We start from the raw sequence: 22909 nt of genomic DNA, 5'->3' as shown, positions 1-22909 counted from the left end.
GTCTCCCTGTTCAGGGGGGATGTTAAACCGAGGCCCCGTCTCCCTGTTCAGGGGGATGTTAAACCGAGGCCCCGTCTCCCTGTTCAGGGGGGATGTTAAACCGAGGCCCCGTCTCCCTGTTCAGGGGGATGTTAAACCGAGGCCCCGTCTCCCTGTTCAGGGGGATGTTAAACCGAGGCCCCGTCTCCCTGTTCAGGGGGATGTTAAACCGAGGCCCCGTCTCCCTGTTCAGGGGGATGTTAAACCGAGGCCCCGTCTCCCTGTTCAGGGGATGTTAAACCGAGGCCCCGTCTCCCTGTTCAGGGGGGATGTTAAACCGAGGCCCCGTCTCCCTGTTCAGGGGAGAATGTTAAACCGAGGCCCCGTCTCCCTGTTCAGGGGATGTTAAACCGAGACCCCGTCTCCCTGTTCAGGGGGATGTTAAACCGAGGCCCCGTCTCCCTGTTCAGGGGGATGTTAAACCGAGGCCCCGTCTCCCTGTTCAGGGGGATGTTAAACCGAGGCCCCGTCTCCCTGTTCAGGGGGATGTTAAACCGAGGCCCCGTCTCCCTGTTCAGGGGATGTTAAACCGAGGCCCCGTCTCCCTGTTCAGGGGGGATGTTAAACCGAGGCCCCGTCTCCCTGTTCAGGGGGATGTTAAACCGAGGCCCCGTCTCCCTGTTCAGGGGGATGTTAAACCGAGGCCCCGTCTCCCTGTTCAGGGGATGTTAAACCGAGGCCCCGTCTCCCTGTTCAGGGGGGATGTTAAACCGAGGCCCCGTCTCCCTGTTCAGGGGGGATGTTAAACCGAGGCCCCGTCTCCCTGTTCAGGGGATGTTAAACCGAGGCCCCGTCTCCCTGTTCAGGGGGGATGTTAAACCGAGGCCCCGTCTCCCTGTTCAGAGGGATGTTAAACCGAGGCCCCGTCTCCCTGTTCAGGGGGATGTTAAACCGAGGCCCCGTCTCCCTGTTCAGGGGGATGTTAAACCGAGGCCCCGTCTCCCTGTTCAGGGGGATGTTAAACCGAGGCCCCGTCTCCCTGTTCAGGGGGGATGTTAAACCGAGGCCCCGTCTCCCTGTTCAGGGGGATGTTAAACCGAGGCCCCGTCTCCCTGTTCAGGGGGATGTTAAACCGAGGCCCCGTCTCCCTGTTCAGGGGGGGGATGTTAAACCGAGGCCCCGTCTCTCTGTTCAGGGGGATGTTAAACCGAGGCCCCGTCTCCCTGTTCAGGGGGATGTTAAACCGAGGCCCCGTCTCCCTGTTCAGGGGGATGTTAAACCGAGGCCCCGTCTCCCTGTTCAGGGGGATGTTAAACCGAGGCCCCGTCTCCCTGTTCAGGGGGATGTTAAACCGAGGCCCCGTCTCCCTGTTCAGGGGGATGTTAAACCGAGGCCCCGTCTCCCTGTTCAGGGGGATGTTAAACCGAGGCCCCGTCTCCCTGTTCAGGGGGATGTTAAACCGAGGCCCCGTCTCCCTGTTCAGGGGGATGTTAAACCGAGGCCCCCGTCTCCCTGGTCAGTGGATGTTAAACCGGGGCCCCGTCTCCCTGTTCAGGGGGATGTTAAACCGAGGCCCCGTCTCCCTGTTCAGGGGGATGTTAAACCGAGGCCCCGTCTCCCTGTTCAGGGGGGATGTTAAACCGAGGCCCCGTCTCCCTGTTCAGGGGGGATGTTAAACCGAGGCCCCGTCTCCCTGTTCAGGGGGATGTTAAACCGAGGCCCCGTCTCCCTGTTCAGGGGGGATGTTAAACCGAGGCCCCGTCTCCCTGTTCAGGGGGATGTTAAACCGAGGCCCCGTCTCCCTGTTCAGGGGGATGTTAAACCGAGGCCCCGTCTCCCTGTTCAGGGGGATGTTAAACCGAGGCCCCGTCTCCCTGTTCAGGGGGATGTTAAACCGAGGCCCCGTCTCCCTGTTCAGGGGGATGTTAAACCGAGGCCTCGTCTCCCTGTTCAGGGGGATGTTAAACCGAGGCCCCGTCTCCCTGTTCAGGGGGGATGTTAAACCGAGGCCCCGTCTCCCTGTTCAGGGGGATGTTAAACCGAGGCCCCGTCTCCCTGTTCAGGGCGGGATGTTAAACCGAGGCCCCGTCTCTCTGTTCAGGGGGGATGTTAAACCGAGGCCCCGTCTCCCTGTTCAGGGGGATGTTAAACCGAGGCCCCGTCTCCCTGTTCAGGGGGGATGTTAAACCGAGGCCCCCGTCTCCCTGTTCAGGGGGATGTTAAACCGAGGCCTCGTCTCCCTGTTCAGGGGGATGTTAAACCGAGGCCCCGTCTCCCTGTTCAGGGGGATGTTAAACCGAGGCCCCGTCTCCCTGTTCAGGGGGATGTTAAACCGAGGCCCCGTCTCCCTGTTCAGGGGGATGTTAAACCGAGGCCCCCGTCTCCCTGTTCATGGGGGATGTTAAACCGAGGCCCCGTCTCCCTGTTCAAAACCGAGGCCCCGTCTCCCTGTTCAGTGGGGATGTTAAACCGAGGCCCCGTCTCCCTGTTCAGGGGTGTTGTTAAACTGAGGCCCCGTCTCCCTGTTCAGGGGGATGTTAAACCGAGGCCCCGTCTCCCTGTTCAGGGGGATGTTAAACCGAGGCTCCGTCTCCCTGTTCAGGGGTGTTGTTAAACCGAGGCCCCGTCTCGCTGTTCAGGGGGATGTTAAACCGAGGCCCCGTCTCCCTGTTCAGAGGGGCGGGGGGAGATAGATCAGATGGACACAATTGGAAGATGAGCTGGGGGGGAGTTCTCCCCGGAGAACTGCAGCCAACACTCGCCCCTCAGCTGATCAATTGGGCCATTCACCTCATTGTCTGTCTGACCTACATTGATTGGCTCCCGGTCCGTCAACACTTCAATTTTAAAATTCTCATCCTTGTGTTCAAATCCCTCCATGGCCTCGTCCCCTCCCTATCTCTGTAATCTCCTCCAGCCCCGACAACCCTCTGAGATCTCTGTGCTCCTCCAATTCTGGCCTCTTGCGCCTCCCCCGATTTTAATTGCTGCACCAATGGCGGCCGTGCCTTCAGCTGCCTGGGTCCGAAGCTCTGGAATTCTCTCCCGAAACCTCTCCGCCTCCCTCTCTCCCTCCTCATTGAAGACGCTCCTTAAACCTCTCTGCGAGGCCCATTTACACCTCCTCTAGACTCACCTTTTGTTTCTTTACCTGTCCCATTGCCATTTTTTTTTTTACTATCATCCCTTTTGTCATTTAACCGCTCCTGTCTTCCACCCGATCACAGATCTTCCCGTTTGCTCTTTCCTTTCCTCTTCCCCCTTTTCCCTGACCCTGTTTAAAATCTGTTACATCTCAAACTTTTTCCAGTTCTGACGGTCATCGACCTGAAACGTTAACTGTTTCTCTCCCCACAAATGCTGCCTGACCTGCTGAGTGTTTCCAGCATTTTGTTTTTATTTCAGAATTCCAGCATCCGCAGTATTTTGCTTTTGTATATGGAGACCTGAACTGTGCACAGTGCTCCAAGTGCGGTCTAACCAAGGTATATGGAGACCAGAACTGTGCACAGTGCTCCAAGTGCGGTCTAGCCAAGGTATATGGAGACCAGAACTGTGCACAGTGCTCCAAGTGTGGTCTAACCAAGGTATATGGAGACCAGAACTGTGCACAGTGCTCCAAGTGCGGTCTAGCCAAGGTATATGGAGACCAGAACTGTGCACAGTGCTCCAAGTGTGGTCTAACCAAGGTATATGGAGACCAGAACTGTGCACAGTGCTCCAAGTGTGGTCTAACCAAGGTATATGGAGACCTGAACTGTGCACAGTGCTCCAAGTGTGGTCTAACCAAGGTATATGGAGACCAGAACTGTGCACAGTGTTCCAAGTGTGGTCTAACCAAGGTATATGGAGACCTGAACTGTGCACAGTGCTCCAAGTGTGGTCTAACCAAGGTATATGGAGACCAGAACTGTGCACAGTGTTCCAAGTGTGGTCTAACCAAGGTATACAGAGACCAGAACTGTGCACGGTGCTCCAAGTGTGGTCTAACCAAGGTATATGGAGACCAGAACTGTGCACAGTGCTCCAAGTGCGGTCTAACCAAGGTATATGGAGACCAGAACTGTGCACAGTGCTCCAAGTGTGGTCTAACCAAGGTATATGGAGACCAGAACTGTGCACAGTGCTCCAAGTGTGGTCTAACCAAGGTATATGGAGACCAGAACTGTGCACAGTGCGCCAAGTGTGGTCTTACCAAGGTATATGGAGACCAGAACTGTGCACAGTGCTCCAAGTGTGGTCTGATCAAGGTATATGGAGACCAGAACTGTGCACAGTGCACCAAGTGTGGTCTTACCAAGGTATATGGAGACCAGAACTGTGCACAGTGCTCCAAGTGTGGTCTTACCAAGGTATATGGAGACCAGAACTGTGCACAGTGCTCCAAGTGTGGTCTTACCAAGGTATATGGAGACCAGAACTGTGCACAGTGCTCCAAGTGTGGTCTAAACATGGTATATAGAGACCAGAACTGTGCACAGTGCGCCAAGTGTGGTCTTACCAAGGTATATGGAGACCAGAACTGTGCACAGTGCTCCAAGTGTGGTCTGGCAAAGGTATATGGAGACCAGAACTGTGCACAGTGCTCCAAGTGTGATCTAACCAAGGTATATGGAGACCAGAACTGTGCACAGTGCTCCAAGTGTGGTCTAACCAAGGTATATGGAGACCAGAACTGTGCACAGTGCGCCAAGTGTGGTCTTACCAAGGTATATGGAGACCAGAACTGTGCACAGTGCTCCAAGTGTGGTCTGACCAAGGTATATGGAGACCAGAACTGTGCACAGTGCACCAAGTGTGGTCTTACCAAGGTATATGGAGACCAGAACTGTGCACAGTGCTCCAAGTGTGGTCTTACCAAGGTATATGGAGACCAGAACTGTGCACAGTGCTCCAAGTGTGGTCTAAACATGGTATATAGAGACCAGAACTGTGCACAGTACGCCAAGTGTGGTCTTACCAAGGTATATGGAGACCAGAACTGTGCACAGTGCTCCAAGTGTGGTCTGGCAAAGGTATATGGAGACCAGAACTGTGCACAGTGCTCCAAGTGTGATCTAACCAAGGTATATGGAGACCAGAACTGTGCACAGTGCTCCAAGTGTGGTCTGACCAAGGTATATGGAGACCAGAACTGTGCACAGTGCTCCAAGTGTGGTCTGACCAAGGTATATGGAGACCAGAACTGTGCACAGTGCACCAAGTGTGGTCTTACCAAGGTATATGGAGACCAGAACTGTGCACAGTGCTCCAAGTGTGGTCTTACCAAGGTATATGGAGACCAGAACTGTGCACAGTGCTCCAAGTGTGGTCTAAACATGGTATATGGAGACCAGAACTGAGCACAGTGCTCCAAGTGTGGTCTAACCAAGGTATATGGAGACCAGAACTGTGCACGGTGCACCAAGCGTGGTCTTACCAAGGTATATGGAGACCTGAACTGAGCACAGTGCTCCAAGTGTGGTCTAACCAAGGTATATGGAGACCTGAACTGAGCACAGTGCTCCAAGTGTGGTCTAACCAAGCTATATGGAGACCAGAACTGTGCACAGTGCTCGCAGTGTGGTTTGACCGAGTTTCCATACCAGTTCAGCACAACTTCTCTCCGGAAACGAACCCCAGTGCTTGGTTTGTCTAACAACAGAACTGTACAGATCACGATACGCCATTGAGCAGATGTTGAGGTGCAGGGAGGATTTTATACAGAACTTTATCAACTCAGAACAGGCTCCGGGTGTCGCTACTGTGCTGGTAAACCACTGTCCAATCAAAAGAAAACCGTTACTGCGCACGTGCGCGACACCATGTGACGAGTTGATCTCCGATGTGGATAGTAAACAGATCGTAGCAAAGTCTCCGCCACCCCCCACCAGGGGTCCTCATGAAATGGGAGTCTGGCAGTTCAGTCCTTGCGGCCAGGTGGCATGTGTGATGGGTCCTGGGGTTCTGCTGGGATGGGGGTGGGGGGGGGGGGGGAGATGGAGAAGGAGGAGGGGGTGATGTGTAACCGGAGCTTCCCCCACTCTCTCTCTCGCCCCTCACCCGCCGGAGGATTTGCCACTGTCCTGGCGACTGTCTGGGGGAGGGATGGCCACGAACCGCGGAAGGCAGTGTGCGTTTCTGGAAGGTTCGATGTGTGGAATGCGTCCGGGATGTCCCGCTTGCTACTTCTTCTTCCGTTCCTGCGAACAACGAGGGCAGTACCTGGGGGGAGAGGAGGGGGGTGTCAGGAGCAGATCCCAGCTCACATCGCAGACCTGACCGATTCAGGCTCACATCGCAGCCCCGACCGACCGATCCCGGCTCACATCGCAGCCCCGACCGACCGATCCCGGCTCACATCGCAGCCCCGACCGACCGATCCCGGCTCACATCGCAGCCCCGACCGACCGATCCCGGCTCACATCGCAGCCCCGACCGATCCCAGCTCACATCGCAGCCCCGACCGACCGATCCCGGCTCACATTGCAGCCCCGACCGACTGATCCCGGCTCACATCGCAGCCCCGACCGATCCCAGCTCACATCGCAGCCCCGACCGACCGATCCCGGCTCACATTGCAGCCACGACCGACTGATCCCGGCTCACATCGCAGCCCCGACCGACCGATCCTGGCTCACATCGCAGCCCCGACCGATCCCAGCTCACATCGCAGCCCCGACCGACCGATCGCGGCTCACATCGTAGCCCCGACCAACCGATCGCGGCTCACATCGCAGCCCCGACTGATCCCGGCTCACATCGCAGCCCCGACCAACCGATCCCGGCTCACATCGCAGCCCCGACCGATCCCATCGCAACCCCGACCGATCCCAGCTCACATCGCAGCCCGACTGATCCCGGCTCACATCGCAGCCCCGACCGACCGATCCCGGCTCACATCGCAGCTCCGACCGACCGATCCTGGCCCCGACCGACCGATCCCGGCTCACATCGCAGCCCGACCGACTGATCCCGGCTCACATCGCAGCCCCGACCGATCCCAGCTCACATCGCAGCCCCGACCGACAGATCCCGGCTCACATCGCAGCCCAGACCGACCGATCCCGGCCCCGACCGACCGATCCCGGCTCACATCGCAGCCCCGACCGACCGATCCCGGCTCACATCGCAGCCCCGACCGACTGATCCCGGCTCACATCGCAGCCCCGACCGACAGATCCCGGCTCACATCGCAGCCCAGACCGACCGATCCCAGCTCACATCGCAGCCCCGACCGACTGATCCCGGCTCACATCGCAGCCCCGACCGATCCCAGCTCACATCGCAGCCCCGACCGACCGATCCCGGCTCACATCGCAGCCTCGACCGACCGATCCTGGCTCACATCGCAGCCCCGACCGATCCCAGCTCACATCGCAGCCCCGACCGACCGATCGCGGCTCATGTCGCAGCCCCGACCGATCCCGGCTCACATCGCAGCCCCGACCGACCGATCCCGGCTCACATCGCAGCCCCGACCGACCGATCCCGGCCCACATCGCAGCCCCGACCGATCCCAGCTCACATCGCAGCCCCGACTGATCCTGGCTCACATCGCAGCCCCAACTGATCCCGGCTCACATCGCAGCCCCGACTGACCGATCCCGACTCACATCGCAGCCCCAACCAACCGATCCCGGCTCACATCGCAGCCCCGACCGATCGATCCCAGCTCACATCGCAGCCCGACCGATCCCGACTCACATCGCAGCCCCGACCGATCCCAGCTCACATCGCAGCCCCGACCAACCGATCGCAGCTCACATCGCAGCCCCGACCGATCCCAGCTCACATCGCAGCCCCGACCAACCGATCGCAGCTCACATCGCAGCCCTGACCAACCGGTCCCGGCTCACATCGCAGCCCCGACCGACCGATCCCAGCTCACATCGCAGCCCCGACCGACTGATCCCAGGTCACATCGCAGCCCTGACCGATCCTGGCTCACATCGCAGCCCCGACTGACCGATCCCGGCTCGCATCGCAACCCCGACCGACCGATCCCAGCTCACATCGCAGCCCCGACCGACCGATCCCGGCTCACATCGCAGCCCTGACCGACCGATCCCAGCTCACATCGCAGCCCCGACCGACCGATCACATTGCAGCCCTGACCGACCGATCCCAGCTCACATCGCAGCCCCGACCGACCGATCCCGGCTCACATCGCAGCCCTGACCGACCGATCCCGGCTCACATCGCAGGCCCGACCGACCGATCCCAGCTCACATCGCAGCCCCGACCGATCCCGGCTCACATCGCAGCCCCGACCGACCGATCCCGGCTCACATCGCAGCCTCGACTGACCGATCCCAGCTCACATCGCAGCCCCGACTGACCGATCCCGGCTCACATCGCAGCCCCGACCAACCGATCCCAGCTCACATCGCAGCCCCGACCGACCGATCCCGGCTCACATCGCAGCCCCGACCGACTGATCCCAGCTCACATCGCAGCCCCGACCGACCGATCCCGGCTCACATCGCAGCCCCGACCGATCCCGGCTCACATCGCAGCCCTGACCGATGCCGGCTCACATCGCACCCCTGATTGATCCCGGCTGTCATCGCAGCCCCGACTGATCGATCCCCGCTCACATCGCAGCCCCGACTGATCCTGGCTCACATCGCAGCCCCGACTGATCGATCCCAGCTCACATCGCAGCCCCGACCGACCGATCCCGGCTCACATCGCAGCCCGTTCCCAGGGCTCCCATCGAGAAACGCCGAGTTAACAGGCAGCAGCTTACCATTTCCCTCTGGGCTTCGTGGTGAGTCCCACACAGGCAAAGTGGAACCATTCAATGGAGCACTACAAGGGAGAGAGAGAGAGACAGAGACAGAGACAGAGAGAGAGAGCGAGAGAGAGACAGAAAGTGAGAGACAGAGAGAGAGAGACAGAGAGAGAGACGGGCAGAGAGACAGAGAGAGTGAGAGAGAGACAGAAAGTGAGAGAGAGAGACAGAAAGAGACAGAAGGAGAGAGAGAGACAGAGAGAAAGAGACAGAAGGATTGGGAGTGGTTGGTTAGGGGGAGAGGGGTCGGGGAGGGGGAGAGGGGTCGGGGAGGGGGAGAGGGGTCAGGGAGGGGGAGAGGGAGAGGGGTCAGGGGGGGGAGAGAGCAGTCGGGGAGGGGGAGGGGGAGAGGGGGAGAGCGGTCGGGGAGGGGGGGAGAGCGCGGTCGGGAAGGGAGAGCGGTCGGGGAGGGGGAGAGCGGTCGGGGAGGGGGAGGGGGAGGGGGGAGAGCGGTCGGGGAGGGGGAGAGGGAGAGCGGTCGGGGAGGGGGAGGGGGAGAGCGGTCGGGGAGGGGGAGAGGGAGAGCGGTCGGGGAGGGGGGAGAGCGGTCGGGGAGGGGGAGGGGGAGAGAGCGGTCGGGGAGGGGGAGGGGGAGAGCGGTCAGGGAGGGGGAGAGCGGTCGGGGGAGAGCGGTCGGGGAGGGGGAGGGGGGAGAGCGGTCGGGGAGGGGGAGGGGGAGAGCGGTTGGAGAGGGGGAGGGGGAGAGCGGTCGGGGAGGGGGAGGGGGAGAGCGGTCGGGGAGGGGGAGGGGGGTTGGAGGAGAGGGGGAGGGGTCGGAGAGGGGGAGGGGGGAGAGCGGTCGGAGAGGGGGAGGGGAGAGCGGTCGGGGAGGGGGAGGGTGAGAGCGGTCGGGGAGGGGAGAGGGGTCGGGGAGGGGGAGGGGGGTCGGAGAGGGGGAGGGGGAGAGCGGTCGGGGAGGGGGAGAGGGGTCAGAGAGGGGGAGGGGGAGAGCAGTCAGGGAGGGGGAGGGGAGAGGGGTCGGGGAGGGGGGAGAGCGGTCGGGGAGGGGGAGAGGGGTCGGGGAGGGGGAGAGGGGGTCGGGGATGGGGAGAGGGGTCGGGGAGGGGGAGAGGGGTCGGGGAGGGGGAGAGGGGTCGGGGAGAGGGACAGAGCGGTCGGGGGAGGGGGAGAGGGACAGAGCGGTCAGGGAGGGGGAGAGGGACAGGGGAGGGGGAGAGGGACAGGGGAGGGGGAGAGGGACAGGGGAGGGGGAGAGGGACAGGGGAGGGGGAGAGGGACAGGGGAGGGGGAGAGTGACAGGGGAGGGGGAGAGTGACAGGGGAGGGGGAGAGGGACAGGGGAGGGGGAGAGGGACAGGGGAGGGGGAGAGGGACAGGGGAGGGGGAGAGGGACAGGGGAGGGGGAGAGGGACAGGGGAGGGGGAGAGGGACAGGGGAGGAGGAGAGGGACAGGGGAGGGGGAGAGGGACAGGGGAGGGGGAGAGGGACAGGGGAGGGGGAGAGGGACAGGGGAGGGGGAGAGGGACAGGGGAGGGGGAGAGGGTGAGATAGAGGGGGAGATAGAGAGGTTCGGAGAGAGGGAGAGACAGAAAGAGACACAGAGGGAGAGGGGAGGGAAGGAGAATGGGAGAAAAAGGCAGTGGTTAGACCAGTGATACAGACAAGGACTGCTTCCCTCGCACCCCCACCGCCCGCTCGCCCGCCGCTTTAGATGTTGAGGTGCCGGGAGGCTTTTATACAGAACTGCAATAACTCAGAACAGGCTCCAGGTGTCGCTACTGTGCTGGTAAACCACTGTCTAATCAAAAGAAACCCGTTACTGAGCATGGGCGCGACACCGCATCACCAAGTATGAGGCGGCCTCGACTTGGATCGTAAACCGGTGTCCTGGGCCAATATTTCTGCCTCAATCAACATCACCAAAACAGATGATCTGGTCATTTACACATTGCCGTTTGTGGGAGCTTGCTGTGCGCAGATTGGCTGCCGCGTTTCCTACATTACAACAGTGACGACAGTTCAGAAGTACCTCACTGGCTGTAGAGGGGAGTCCCGAGGTTATATAAACGCAAGTCTCTCTTTCTTTTTCTCGATCCCCTCCCTCCATTCCCCACTCCCCAGCCTGTGGGTGATAGTGAGGCAGAAGAACCAATGGCGACTTGAGGAAATACTTTTTTTTAACGCAGCGAGTGGTTAGGATCTGGAACGCACAGCCTGAGAGGGTGGTGGAGGCAGACTCAATCGTGGCTTTCAAAAGGGAGTTGGATAAGTACCTGAAGGAAACATTTGCAGGGCTACGGGGGAAGGGCGGGGCAGTGGGACTAGCTGAAGTGCTCTTGCAGCGAGCCGGCACAGACTCAACGGGCCGAATGGCCTCCTTCTGTGCTGTAACCATTCTATAATTCTCTCCAAAGCATTCACGTCCTTCCTAAAGCGTGGCGTCCAGAACGGGACACGATACTCCAGCTGGGGCCTAACTCGTGCTTTATATAGGTTTAGCATAACTTCCTGGCTTCTGCGCTCTCTCTTTCCACCATCTACAAGGCACAAGTCAGGAGTGCGATGCAATACTCTCCACTTGCCTGGATGAGTGCAGCTCCAGCAACACTCAAGAAGCTCGACATCATCCAGGACAAAGCTTTGGCACCCCATCCACCACCTTAAACATTCACTCCCTCCACCGCCGGCGTACCGTGGCTGCAGTGTGTACCATCTACAAGATGCACTGCAGCAACTCGCCAAGGCTTCTTCGGCAACACCTTCCAAACCCGCGACCTCTACCACCTAGAAAGACAAGGGCAGCAGGCGCATGGGAACACCACCACCTCCAAGTTCCCCTCCAAGTCACACACCATCCTGACTTGGGAATATATCAGCCGTTCCTTCAGCGTTGTTGGGTCGAAATCCTGGAACCCTAATGTGGGTGCACCTTCACCACACGGACCGCAGCGGTTCAAGAAGGCGGCTCACCACCACCTTCTCAAGGGCAATTAGGGATGGGCAATAAATGCTGGGCTTGCCAGCGACGTCCACGTCCTGGGAATTCATTTTAAAAAGCATGCAGGTAGAGCAAGCAATTAGGAAGGCAAATGGTACGTTAGCCTTTATTGCAAGGGGGCTGCAATTTATCCGCTTCGGTGGCAAAAACAGGAAGGCAGATTATTATCTGAACGGCAATAGATTGGGAAAAGGGGAAGTGCAACGAGACCTGGGTGTCCTTGTGCCTCAGTCGCTGAAGGTAAGCATGCAGGTGCAGCAGGCGGTTAAGAAAGCAAATGGTATGTTGGCCTTCGTAGCGAGAGGGTTTGAGTACAGGAACAAGGATGTCTTGCTACAGTTGTACAGGGCCTTGGTGAGACCGCACCTTGAGTATTGTGTGCAGTTCTGGTCGCCTTATCTGAGGAAGGATGTTCTTGCCATGGAAGGAGTGCAGTGAAGATTCACCAGACTGATACCTGGGATGGCAGGAATGACGTAGGAGGAGAGATTGAGTCGATTAGGCTTATACTCGCTGGAGTTTAGAAGAATGAGAGGGGATCTCATTGAAACTTATAAAATTGTAACAGGACTAGACAGACTAGATACTGTTATGTATTCTTACATTATGAAGGATGTTCCCGATGGCGGGGGAGTCCAGAACCAGGGGTCACAGTCTAAGGATAAGGGGTAAGCCATTTAGGACAGAGATGAGGAGGAATTACTTCACCCAGAGAGTGGTGAACCTGTGGAATTCTCTACCACACAAGGCAGTAGAGGCCAATTCATTAAATATATTCAAGAAGGAGTTCGATATATTTCTTAAGGCTAAAGGGATCAAGGGATATGGGGAGAAGGCAGGGACCGGGTACTGAATTTGGATGATCAGCCATGATCTCATTGAATGACGGAGCAGGCTCGAGGGGCCGAATGGCCGACTCCTGCTCCTATCTTCTATGTTTCTATGTGGAGTAGAAGAGTGCTCCAGCCAGGGGGAAGCAGCCACTCAGCATCTACCCTGTCAAGCCCCCCAAGAATGTTATACGTTTCAATGAGATCTCCCTTCAACCTTCTAAACCCCAAAGAATACAGGCCCATTCGACTCAATCTCTCCTCATAGGACAGCCTGTATTCTCTGTGGTTTAGAAGACTGAGAGGTGATCTCACTGAAATGTATAAAATTCTTAAGAGGGATTGACAGGGTAGATGCTGAGAGGCTTTTCCCCCCTGGTTGGCGAGTCTAGAACCAGGGATCACAGTCTCAGAATAAGGGGTCGGCTATTTTGGACTGAGATGAGGAGAAATTTCTTCACTCAGAGGGTGGTGAATCTTTGGAATTCTCTACCCCAGAGGGCTGTGGAGGCTCAGTCGTTGAGTATATTCAAGACAGAGATCGATAGATTTTTGGACTCGAGGGGAATCAAGGGATATGGGGATTGGGTGGGAAGGTGGAGTTGAGGTCAAAGATCAGCCATGATCTTATTGAATGGCGGAGCAGGCTCGAGGGGCCGAATGGCCGACTCCTGCTCCTAGTTCTTATGTATTCTCATCCTCTAGATGCAAAGCCCGACATTCCAATAGCCTTTTTGATTATTTTATGCACCTTTTTTTATTCAATCTTGGGATGGGCATCGCTGGCAAGGCCAGCATTTATTGCCCCATCTCTAGTTGCCCTTAACTGAATCAACCACATTGCTGTGGGTCTGGAGTCACATATCGGCCAGACCGGGTAAGGGCGGCAGATTTCCTTCCCTGAAAGGACATTCGTGAACCGGATGGGTTTTTACGACAATCTGATAGTCTCATGGTCACCATTACTGATACAGGAAACTCTTTTTTTTATCCGGCACCGATGGGACCGGCGTGGTGCCGGTTTATCAAAAAGTCCGGATTACAGAGAGGTATAGTAAAAGGTACGAGAGCCCCGTACACAGCAACAGATCCAGGCTTCCCTGTTGCTTAGCAACAGGTGCAGGAACCCCGGCCACAAGATCCAGGCGCCCCTGTTGCTTAGCAACAGGTGCAGGAACCCCGGCCACAAGATCCAGGCGTCCCTGTTGCTTAGCAACAGGTGCAGGAACCCCGGCCACAAGATCCAGGCGCCCCTGTTGCTTAGCAACAGGTGCAGGAACCCCGGCCACAAGATCCAGGCGCCCCTGTTGCTTAGCAACAGGTGCAGGAACCCCGGTTGCACGGCCACAGATCCAGGAACGGCCACTAACATGAAGTAAAACTTACCTGAACCTACTCCTGAATTTTGCCGGTTAACAGAGATTTCCAGTTATTTTAGGTGCAGGTAAATCGAGAGTTTCCTGCACTAGCTTTTTAATCCAGATTAATTTATTAACTGAATTTAAATTCCCCAGCTGCCGTGGTGGGGTTTGAACTCACGTCGCCGGATCATTAGTCCAGGCCTCTGGATTACTAGTCCAGTAATATAACCACTTTACTACCGTTTCCTAAACAAACGCCCATGACATTTTAACGATCTATCTGCGTATCCCTTTCTTTCCGCCCTCACCCTCCCACCTGGCCCGGGGAGGGGGGGACACTTACATCAGGATTGTCGCAGCCAATCATCTCTCCGTATGACACCTGGTGGCACAGGCAGTAGGTGGGCTCGTTGGGGTCTACGGGCATGTCCAGCACGTCGGAGGGGTGCACGTTCCCGAAGGTGACTGACGGAGCCGCATACTCAGTGCTAGGAAGACGAGAGATTTCAGTCAAGGCCTTGATCCCAGACGCCACGATCCTCATTTATTTCCCCCTTTCCAGTTTCTGACCCCTCTCCTCCCTCTAGGGGCGCTCACTCTCACTGGGGGACAGGTTACATGTCGGCAGGATATTTGACTGTGGGAGGGGGGGGCGTCACAACCAAGCCCCACCCCCCTGCCCTGAGCTTACCCGACACTGACTCATTGACAGGGATCAGGAGCAGGAACCCGGGCTGATTCACCCCCTATCTTAACCAGCGGCCACTGGACAGGGATCAGGAGCAGGATCCCGGGCTGATTGACACCCTCCCTAACCCAGGGGCCACTGGACAGGGATCAGGAGCAGGATCCCGGGCTGATTGACACCCTCCCTAACCCAGGGTACACTGGACAGGGATCAGGAGCAGGATCCCGGGCTGATTGACACCCTCCCTAACCCAGGGGCCACTGGACAGGGATCAGGAGCAGGAACCCGGGCTGATTCACCCTCTCCCTAGCCCAGGGGTCACTGGACAGGGATCAGGAGCAGGAACCCGGGCTGATTCACCCCCTCCCTAACCCAGGGGTCACTGGACAGGGATCAGGAGCAGGATCCCGGGCTGATTGACACCCTCCCTAACCCAGGGGTCACTGGACAGGGATCAGGAGCAGGAACCCAGGCTGATTCACCCACTCCCTGACCCAGGGGTCACTGGACAGGGATCAGGAGCAGGAACCTGGGCTGATTCACCCCCCTCCCTAACACAGGGGTCACTGGACAGGGATCAGGAGCAGGAACCCGGGCTGATTCACCCCCTCCATAACCCAGGGATCACTGGACTGGGATCAGGAGCAGGAACCCGGGCTGATTCACCCCCTCCCTAACCCAGGGGTCACCGAGGCCTATTGTAGGTCTTACCCCACCGCCGGTGTAGGCGAGATCAGGCTAACTCAGCAGAGGCCGGGGATGGAGCCTGGGCCTTTCCTGGTGGAACTGATAGTCTCCGAATCTCTGTTACTCTCCCAGAGTCCAGCACCCACCACACCCCACCGATGACCTTTGCCTCTTGAACTGTTCCTGCCCCAGAAGCTCACGTGTGAGTGATCTTCAGCTTCTTCTGTCCGTTCTTGGGAGTGTCATCATCCGAACTCTTGACCTTTGACCTGGTCCGAGTGGCCTTCTTCTCCTTCTGACCCCTGCCTTCTGGGAGCAACAAGAACAGAGTTACCAATAACGGCTTGCAACCTTGCCTGCAATCCCCTCCCCACCCCGGCCATTCCCCCGAGCGTGGCTCCAATCCCCACTCCAGAAACTCGAGCACTGTAATCCAGGCCGACACTCCCCGGTTGCGAGTACTGAGGGAGCGCTGCACTGTCATTGGGGGCAGTACTGAGGGAGCGCAGCACTGTCGGAGGGGCTGTACTGAGGGAGCGCTGCACTGTCAGAGGGGGCTGTACTGAGGGAGCGCTGCACTGTCATAGGGGGCTGTACTGAGGGAGCGCTGCACTGTCATTGGGGGCTGTACTGAGGGAGCGCTGCACTGTCATTGGGGGCTGTACTGAGGGAGCGTTGCACTGTCATTGGGGGCTGTACTGAGGGAGCGCTGCACTGTCGGAGGGGCAGTACTGAGGGAACGCTGCACTGTCACAGGGGCTGTACTGAGGGAGCGCTGCACTGTCATTGGGGGCTGTACTGAGGGAGCGCTGCACTGTCAGAGGGGCTGTACTGAGGGAGCGTTGCACTGTCGGAGGGGCAGTACTGAGGGAACGCTGCACTGTCACAGGGGCTGTACTGAGGGAGCGCTGCACTGTCATTGGGGGCTGTACTGAGGGAGCGCTGCACTGTCAGAGGGGCTGTACTGAGGGAGCGCTGCACTGTCACAGGCGCTGTACTGAGGGAGCGCTGCACTGTCACAGGGGCTGTACTGAGGGAGCGCTGCACTGTCATTGGGGGCTGTACTGAGGGAGCGCTGCACTGTCAGAGGGGGCTGTACTGAGGGAGCGCAGCACTGTCTTAGGGGCAGTACTGAGGGAGCGCTGCACTGTCATTGGGGGCTGTACTGAGGGAGCGCTGCACTGTCATTGGGGGCTGTACTGAGGGAGCGTTGCACTGTCGGAGGGGCAGTACTGAGGGAGCGCTGCACTGTCAGAGGGGCAGTACTGAGGGAGCGCTGCACTGTCATTGGGGGCTGTACTGAGGGAGCGCTGCACTGTTGGAGGGGCAGTACTGAGGGAACGCTGCACTGTCACAGGGGCTGTACTGAGGGAGCGCTGCACTGTCATTGGGGGCTGTACTGAGGGAGCGCTGCACTGTCAGAGGGGGCTGTACTGAGGGAGCGCTGCACTGTCAGAGGGGGCTGTACTGAGGGAGCGTTGCACTGTCACAGGGGCTGTACTGAGGGAGCGCTGCACTGTCGGAGGGGCAGTACTGAGGGAGCGTTGCACTGTCGGAGGGACAGTACTGAGGGAGCGCTGCACTGTCAGAGGGACAGTACTGAGGGAGCGCTGCACTGTCGGAGGGGCAGTACTGAGGGAGCGCTGCACTGTCGGAGGGACAGTACTGAGGGAGCGCTGCACTGTCAGAGGGACAGTACTGAGGGAGCGCTGCACTGTCGGAGGGGCAGTACTGAGGGAGCACGGCACTGTCATAGGGGGCTGTACTGAGGGAGCGCAGCACTGTCGGAGGGGCTGTACTGAGGGAGCGCTGCACTGTCGGAGGGGCAGTGCTGAGGGAGCGCTGCATTGTCGGAGGGCCGTACTGAGGGAGTGCTGCACAGTCGGAGGGGCACTACTGAGGAAGTGCTGCACTGTCGGAGGGGCAGTACTGAGGGAACGCTGCACTGTCGGAGGGAGCGATGCACTGTCCGAGGGGCTGTACGGAGGGAGCGCTGCACTGTCGGAGGGGCGGTACTGAGGGAGGCTGCACCTTCGGAGGGGCGGTACTGAGGGAGCGCTGCACTGTCGGAGGGGCTGTACTGAGGGAGTGCTGCACTGTTGGAGGGGCAGTACATAGGGAGAGCTGCATTGTCGGAGGGGCAGTACTGAGGGAGTGCTGTACTGTCGGAGGGGCAGTACTGAGGGAGCGCTGCACTGTCGGAGGGGCAGTACTGAGGGAGCGCTGCACTGTCGGAGAGGCAGTCCTGAGGGAGCGCTGCACTGTCGGGGGGGCAGTACTGAGGGAGCGCTGCACTGTCGGAGAGGCAGTACTGAGGGAACGCTGCACTGTCAGAGGGGCAGTGCTGAGAGAGCGCTGCTCTGTCGGAGGGGCTGTACTGAGGGAGTGCTGCACTGTTGGAGGGGCAGTACATAGGGAGAGCTGCATTGTCGGAGGGGCAGTACTGAGGGAGAGCTGTACTGTCGGAGGGGCAGTACTGAGGGAGCGCTGCACTGTCGGAGGGGCAGTACTGAGGGAGCGCTGCACTGTCGGAGAGGCAGTCCTGAGGGAGCGCTGCACTGTCGGGGGGGCAGTACTGAGGGAGCGCTGCACTGTCGGAGAGGCAGTACTGAGGGAACGCTGCACTGTCAGAGGGGCAGTGCTGAGAGAGCGCTGCTCTGTCGGAGGGGCGGTACTGAGGGATCGCTCCACTGTTGCAGGTGCCATCTCTTTTAATGAGACAGTGTGGGACTGGAGTGAAGTGTGGCCGAGACTGGGTAATACTGGTGCAGGCTCCTTTCCTCGTCATTCACTCTGCAACGAGTCCAAAGCTTGCCTATTTCACACCTGGTCCTGAACTCATCTCCTCCGGCCTGCTAGCAGAGTACCAGAACCCACGAGATGGCCATAACCGTACCAGACAAGGCGTTAAGCCGAGGCCCCGTCTCCCTGTTCAGGGGGATGTTAAACCGAGGCCTCGTCTCCCTGTTCAGGGGGATGTTAAACCGAGGCCCCGTCTCTCTGTTCAGGGGGATGTTAAACCGAGGCCCCGCCTCCCTGTTCAGGGGGATGTTAAACCGAGGCCGCGTCTCCCTGTTCAGGGGATGTTAAACCGAGGCCCCGCCTCCCTGTTCAGGGGGATGTTAAACCGAGGCCCCGTCTCCCTGTTCAGGGGATGTTAAACCAAGGCCCCGTCTCCCTGTTCAGGGGGGATGTTAAACCGAGGCCCCGTCTCCCTGTTCAGGGGATGTTAAACCGAGGCCCCGTCTCCCTGTTCAGGGGGGATGTTAAACCGAGGCCCCGTCTCCCTGTTCAGGGGGATGTTAAACCGAGGCCCCGTCTCCCTGTTCAGGGGGGATGTTAAACCGAGGCCCCGTCTCCCTGTTCAGGGGGATGTTAAACCGAGGCCCCGTCTCCCTGTTCAGGGGGATGTTAAACCGAGGCCCCGTCTCCCTGTTCAGGGGATGTTAAACCGAGGCCCCGTCTCCCTGTTCAGGGGGGTTGTTAAACCGAGGCCCCGTCTCCCTGTTCAGGGGGATGTTAAACCGAGGCCCCGTCTCCCTGTTCAGGGGGGATGTTAAACCGAGGCCCCGTCTCCCTGTTCAGGGGGGATGTTAAACCGAGGCCCCGTCTCCCTGTTCAGGGGGATGTTAAACCAAGGCCCCGTCTCCCTGTTCAGGGGGGATGTTAAACCGAGGCCCCGTCTCCCTGTTCAGGGGGATGTTAAACCGAGGCCCCGTCTCCCTGTTCAAGGGGATGTTAAACCGAGGCCCCGTCTCCCTGTTCAGGGGGATGTTAAACCGAGGCCCCGTCTCCCTGTTCAGGGGATGTTAAACCGAGGCCCCGTCTCCCTGTTCAGGGGGATGTTAAACCGAGGCCCCGTCTCCCTGTTCAGGGGGATGTTAAACCGAGGCCCCGTCTCCCTGTTCAGGGGGATGTTAAAGCGAGGCCCCGTCTCCCTGTTCAGGGGGCTGTTAAACCGAGGCCCCGTCTCCCTGTTCAGGGGATGTTAAACCGAGGCCCCGTCTCCCTGTTCAGAGGGGATGTTAAACCGAGGCCCCGTCTCCCTGTTCAGGGGGATGTTAAACCGAGGCCCCGTCTCCCTGTTCAGGGGGATGTTAAACCGAGGCCCCGTCTCCCTGTTCAGGGGATGTTAAACCGAGGCCCCGTCTCCCTGTTCAGGGGGATGTTAAACCGAGGCCCCGTCTCCCTGTTCAGGGGGATGTTAAACCGAGGCCCCGTCTCCCTGTTCAGGGGGATGTTAAACCGAGGCCCCGTCTCCCTGTTCAGGGGGATGTTAAACCGAGGCCCCGTCTCCCTGTTCAGGGGATGTTAAACCGAGGCCCCGTCTCCCTGTTCAGGGGGATGTTAAACCGAGGCCCCGTCTCCCTGTTCAGGGGGATGTTAAACCGAGGCCCCGTCTCCCTGTTCAGGGGGATGTTAAACCGAGGCCCCGTCTCCCTGTTCAGGGGGGATGTTAAACCGACGCCCCGTCTCCCTGTTCAGGGGGATGTTAAACCGAGGCCCCGTCTCCCTGTTCAGGGGGATGTTAAACCGAGGCCCCGTCTCCCTGTTCAGGGGATGTTAAACCGAGGCCCCGTCTCTCTGTTCAGGGGGATGTTAAACCGAGGCCCCGTCTCCCTGTTCAGGGGGATGTTAAACCGAGGCCCCGTCTCCCTGTTCAGGGGAGATGTTAAACCGAGGCCCCGTCTCCCTGTTCAGGGGGATGTTAAACCGAGGCCCCGTCTCCCTGTTCAGGGGGATGTTAAACCGAGGCCCCGTCTCCCTGTTCAGGGGGGATGTTAAACCGAGGCCCCGTCTCCCTGTTCAGGGGGATGTTAAACCGAGGCCCCGTCTCCCTGTTCAGGGGGATGTTAAACCGAGGCCCCGTCTCCCTGTTCAGGGGATGTTAAACCGAGGCCCCGTCTCCCTGTTCAGGGGGATGTTAAACCGAGGCCCCGTCTCCCTGTTCAGGGGGATGTTAAACCGAGGCCCCGTCTCCCTGTTCAGGGGGATGTTAAACCGAGGCCCCGTCTCCCTGTTCAGGGGGATGTTAAACCGAGGCCCCGTCTCCCTGTTCAGGGGGGCTGTTAAAGCGAGGCCCCGTCTCCCTGTTCAGGGGGATGTTAAACCGAGGCCCCGTCCCCCTGTTCAGGGGGGATGTTAAACCGAGGCCCCGTCTCCCTGTTCAGGGGGATGTTAAACCGAGGCCCCGTCTCCCTGTTCAGGGGGGATGTTAAACCGAGGCCCCGTCTCCCTGTTCAGGGGGATGTTAAACCGAGGCCCCGTCTCCCTGTTCAGGGGGATGTTAAACCGAGGCCCCGTCTCCCTGTTCAGGGGGATGTTAAACCGAGGCCCCGTCTCCCTGTTCAGGGGGATGTTAAACCGAGGCCCCGTCTCCCTGTTCAGGGGATGTTAAACCGAGGCCCCGTCTCCCTGTTCAGGGGGATGTTAAACCGAGGCCCCGTCTCCCTGTTCAGGGGGATGTTAAACCGAGGCCCCGTCTCACTGTTCAGGGGGATGTTAAACCGAGGCCCCATCTCCCTGTTCAGGGGGATGTTAAACCGAGGCCCCGTCTCCCTGTTCAGGGGGGGATGTTAAACCGAGGCCCCGTCTCCCTGTTCAGGGGGATGTTAAACCGAGGCCTGGTATCCCTAACTCGGCACATGACGGGGCTGGAGCTTGGGCCTTCCCTGCTTGGAATGTGTGTGTGTGTGTGTGTGTGTGTGGGGTGGGGCTCTTACTTTTCTTTCCTTTGCTGGATGAGCTGTCATAGTCGCTTGATTCGATCTGTTTCTCCTTGAGATCGGCTTCGAACCGTGCTAGGTCTGTGTCCAGCCGTCGAATGTGTTTGTCCACCTGAGGGGCGGTTAAATAAAGACCATCAGTGACCGGCGTCTGCCCCGCTACTGGGGGACCACGGACATCTCACTCCCAAGGGTCCCCGACCCGCTCCCCTCACTCCGGGGGGTCCCCGGCCCCCTCCCCTCGCACCCGGGGGTCTCTCCCATCACGCAGCCACACAGGCCCTGCACTCCCCCACCCAGGCACTCCGAAGAAGCACCATCGCCAGTGTTGATCGCCCGCCTCCGCGGCCCCTGACCCCAGACCGCCTTCACCCCCTCCCCCGGACGTACCATCTCATAAGTCTGCATTGCCAGCTGGACTTTGTCGTCGCCGAACTCCTTGCACTTGCCGTAGGCGCCCTGGATCTGCCTGACCAGCTCGACCTTCTGGTCGGAGGTCAGCGTGCGGGCGTTGCTGACGTACTCGCCTGCCAGCTTATCGATCTCCGCCTTCAGGTCTGAGGGGAAGGGGAGAAAGAGGGGGGCTTTTAAGACCAATGCTCCTTAGTCCCCTCTCCCGGCGACCCCTCTCGCTGGGAGAACTCCCCCGCAACCGCACCCTCCGAGCGACACAGAGCAGGAAGATCCCATGACCCGATCCCCCGGCCTGTTAGATGGTCATCGGCAGGGCTCTGCAGTGCCCGGACACCTCTTCCTCTTACTCCTGGGGGTCCTGGGCCTGAGGGGAGCGGGTCGGGGACCCCCAGGTGCGAGGGGAGCGTATGGGTGACCCCAGGGAGTGAGGGGAGTGGGTCGGGGACCCCCAGGAGTGAGAGGAGCGGGTCAGGGACACCCGGGAGTGAGGGGAGAGCGTCGGGGACCCCCGGGAGTGAGGGGAGCTGGGCGCGGACTCCCGGGAGCGAGGTTGTGGTTGGGGACCCCCAGGAGTGAGGGGAGCGGGTCGGGGACCCCCGGGAGTGAGGGGAGCGGGTCGGGGACCCCCGGTAGTGAGGGAAGCGGGTCGGGGACCCCCGTGAGGGGAGAGCATCGGGGACCCCCGGGAGTGAGGGGAGCCGGGAGCGAGGTTGTGGTTGGGGACCCCCAGGAGTGAGGGGAGCGGGTCGGGGACCCCCGGGAGTGAGGGGAGCGGGTCGGGGACCCCCAGTAGTGAGGGGAGCGCATCGGGGACCCCCGTGAGGGGAGAGCATCGGGGACCCCCGGGAGTGAGGGGAGCCAGGCGCGGACTCCCGGGAGCGAGGTTGTGGTTGGGGACCCCCAGGAGTGAGGGGAGCGGGTCGGGGACCCCCGGGAGTGAGGGGAGCGGGGAGCGGACCACCGGGGGTGAGGGGAGCAGGTCGGGGACCCCCGGGAGTGAGGGCAGCGGGTCGGGGGCGCCCGGGGGTGAGGGGAGCGGGGAGCGGACCCCCGGGAATGAGGGGAGCGGGGAGCGGACCCCCGGGGGTGAGGGGAGCGGGGAGCGGACCCCCGGGAATGAGGGGAGCGGGTCGGGGAATCGGGGGTGAGGGGAGCGGGGAGCGGACCACCGGGGGTGAGGGGAGCGGGTCGGGGACCCCTGGGGGTGAGGGGAGCGGGTCGGGGACCCCCGGGGGTGAGGGGAGCGGGGAGCGGACCCCCGGGAATGAGGGGAGCGGGTCAGGGACCCCCGGGAGTGAGGGGAGCGGGGAGCGGACCACCGGGAGTGAGGGGAGCGGGGAGCGGACCACCGGGGGTGAGGGGAGCGGGTCGGGGACCCCCGGGAGTGAGGGGAGCGGGTCGGGGACCCCCGGGAGTGAGGGGAGCGGACCCCCAGGAATGAGGGGAGCGGGTCGGGGGCCCCCGGGAGTGAGGGGAGCGGGTCGGGGACC

General features: G+C 60.0%; 1 protein-coding gene across 2 annotated transcripts in view; it reads right to left on the bottom strand.

Annotated features, from left to right (window-relative positions):
• Positions 1 to 5658: 5658 nt before the first annotated feature.
• The window catches only part of LOC147091287 (inhibitor of growth protein 4), a 40176-nt gene continuing 22925 nt past the window's right edge, over positions 5659 to 22909 (bottom strand). Inside the window, exons 3-8 of one of the 2 annotated variants that reach the window (XM_085976709.1) lie at positions 21396 to 21562; positions 21003 to 21117; positions 15480 to 15588; positions 14248 to 14392; positions 8711 to 8772; positions 5659 to 6183 (exon numbers count right to left, since the gene is read on the bottom strand). In XM_085976709.1, the coding sequence (XP_085832835.1) occupies positions 6144 to 6183; positions 8711 to 8772; positions 14248 to 14392; positions 15480 to 15588; positions 21003 to 21117; positions 21396 to 21562 (638 nt within the window). In that variant the 3' untranslated portion in view covers positions 5659 to 6143. The remainder of the gene's footprint in view (positions 6184 to 8710; positions 8773 to 14247; positions 14393 to 15479; positions 15589 to 21002; positions 21118 to 21395; positions 21563 to 22909) is intronic. The other variant, XM_085976710.1, reaches the window with a different exon arrangement.

The sequence above is a fragment of the Somniosus microcephalus genome, unplaced genomic scaffold (genome assembly GCF_052327205.1).
Source record: "Somniosus microcephalus isolate GS21.2 unplaced genomic scaffold, FLI_Smic_1.0 unresolved_chr3, whole genome shotgun sequence".
Classification (NCBI taxonomy): Eukaryota; Metazoa; Chordata; class Chondrichthyes; order Squaliformes; family Somniosidae; genus Somniosus; species Somniosus microcephalus.
Note: the sequence above shows the minus strand (reverse complement) of the source record. Positions and strands in the feature narration are given on the sequence as shown.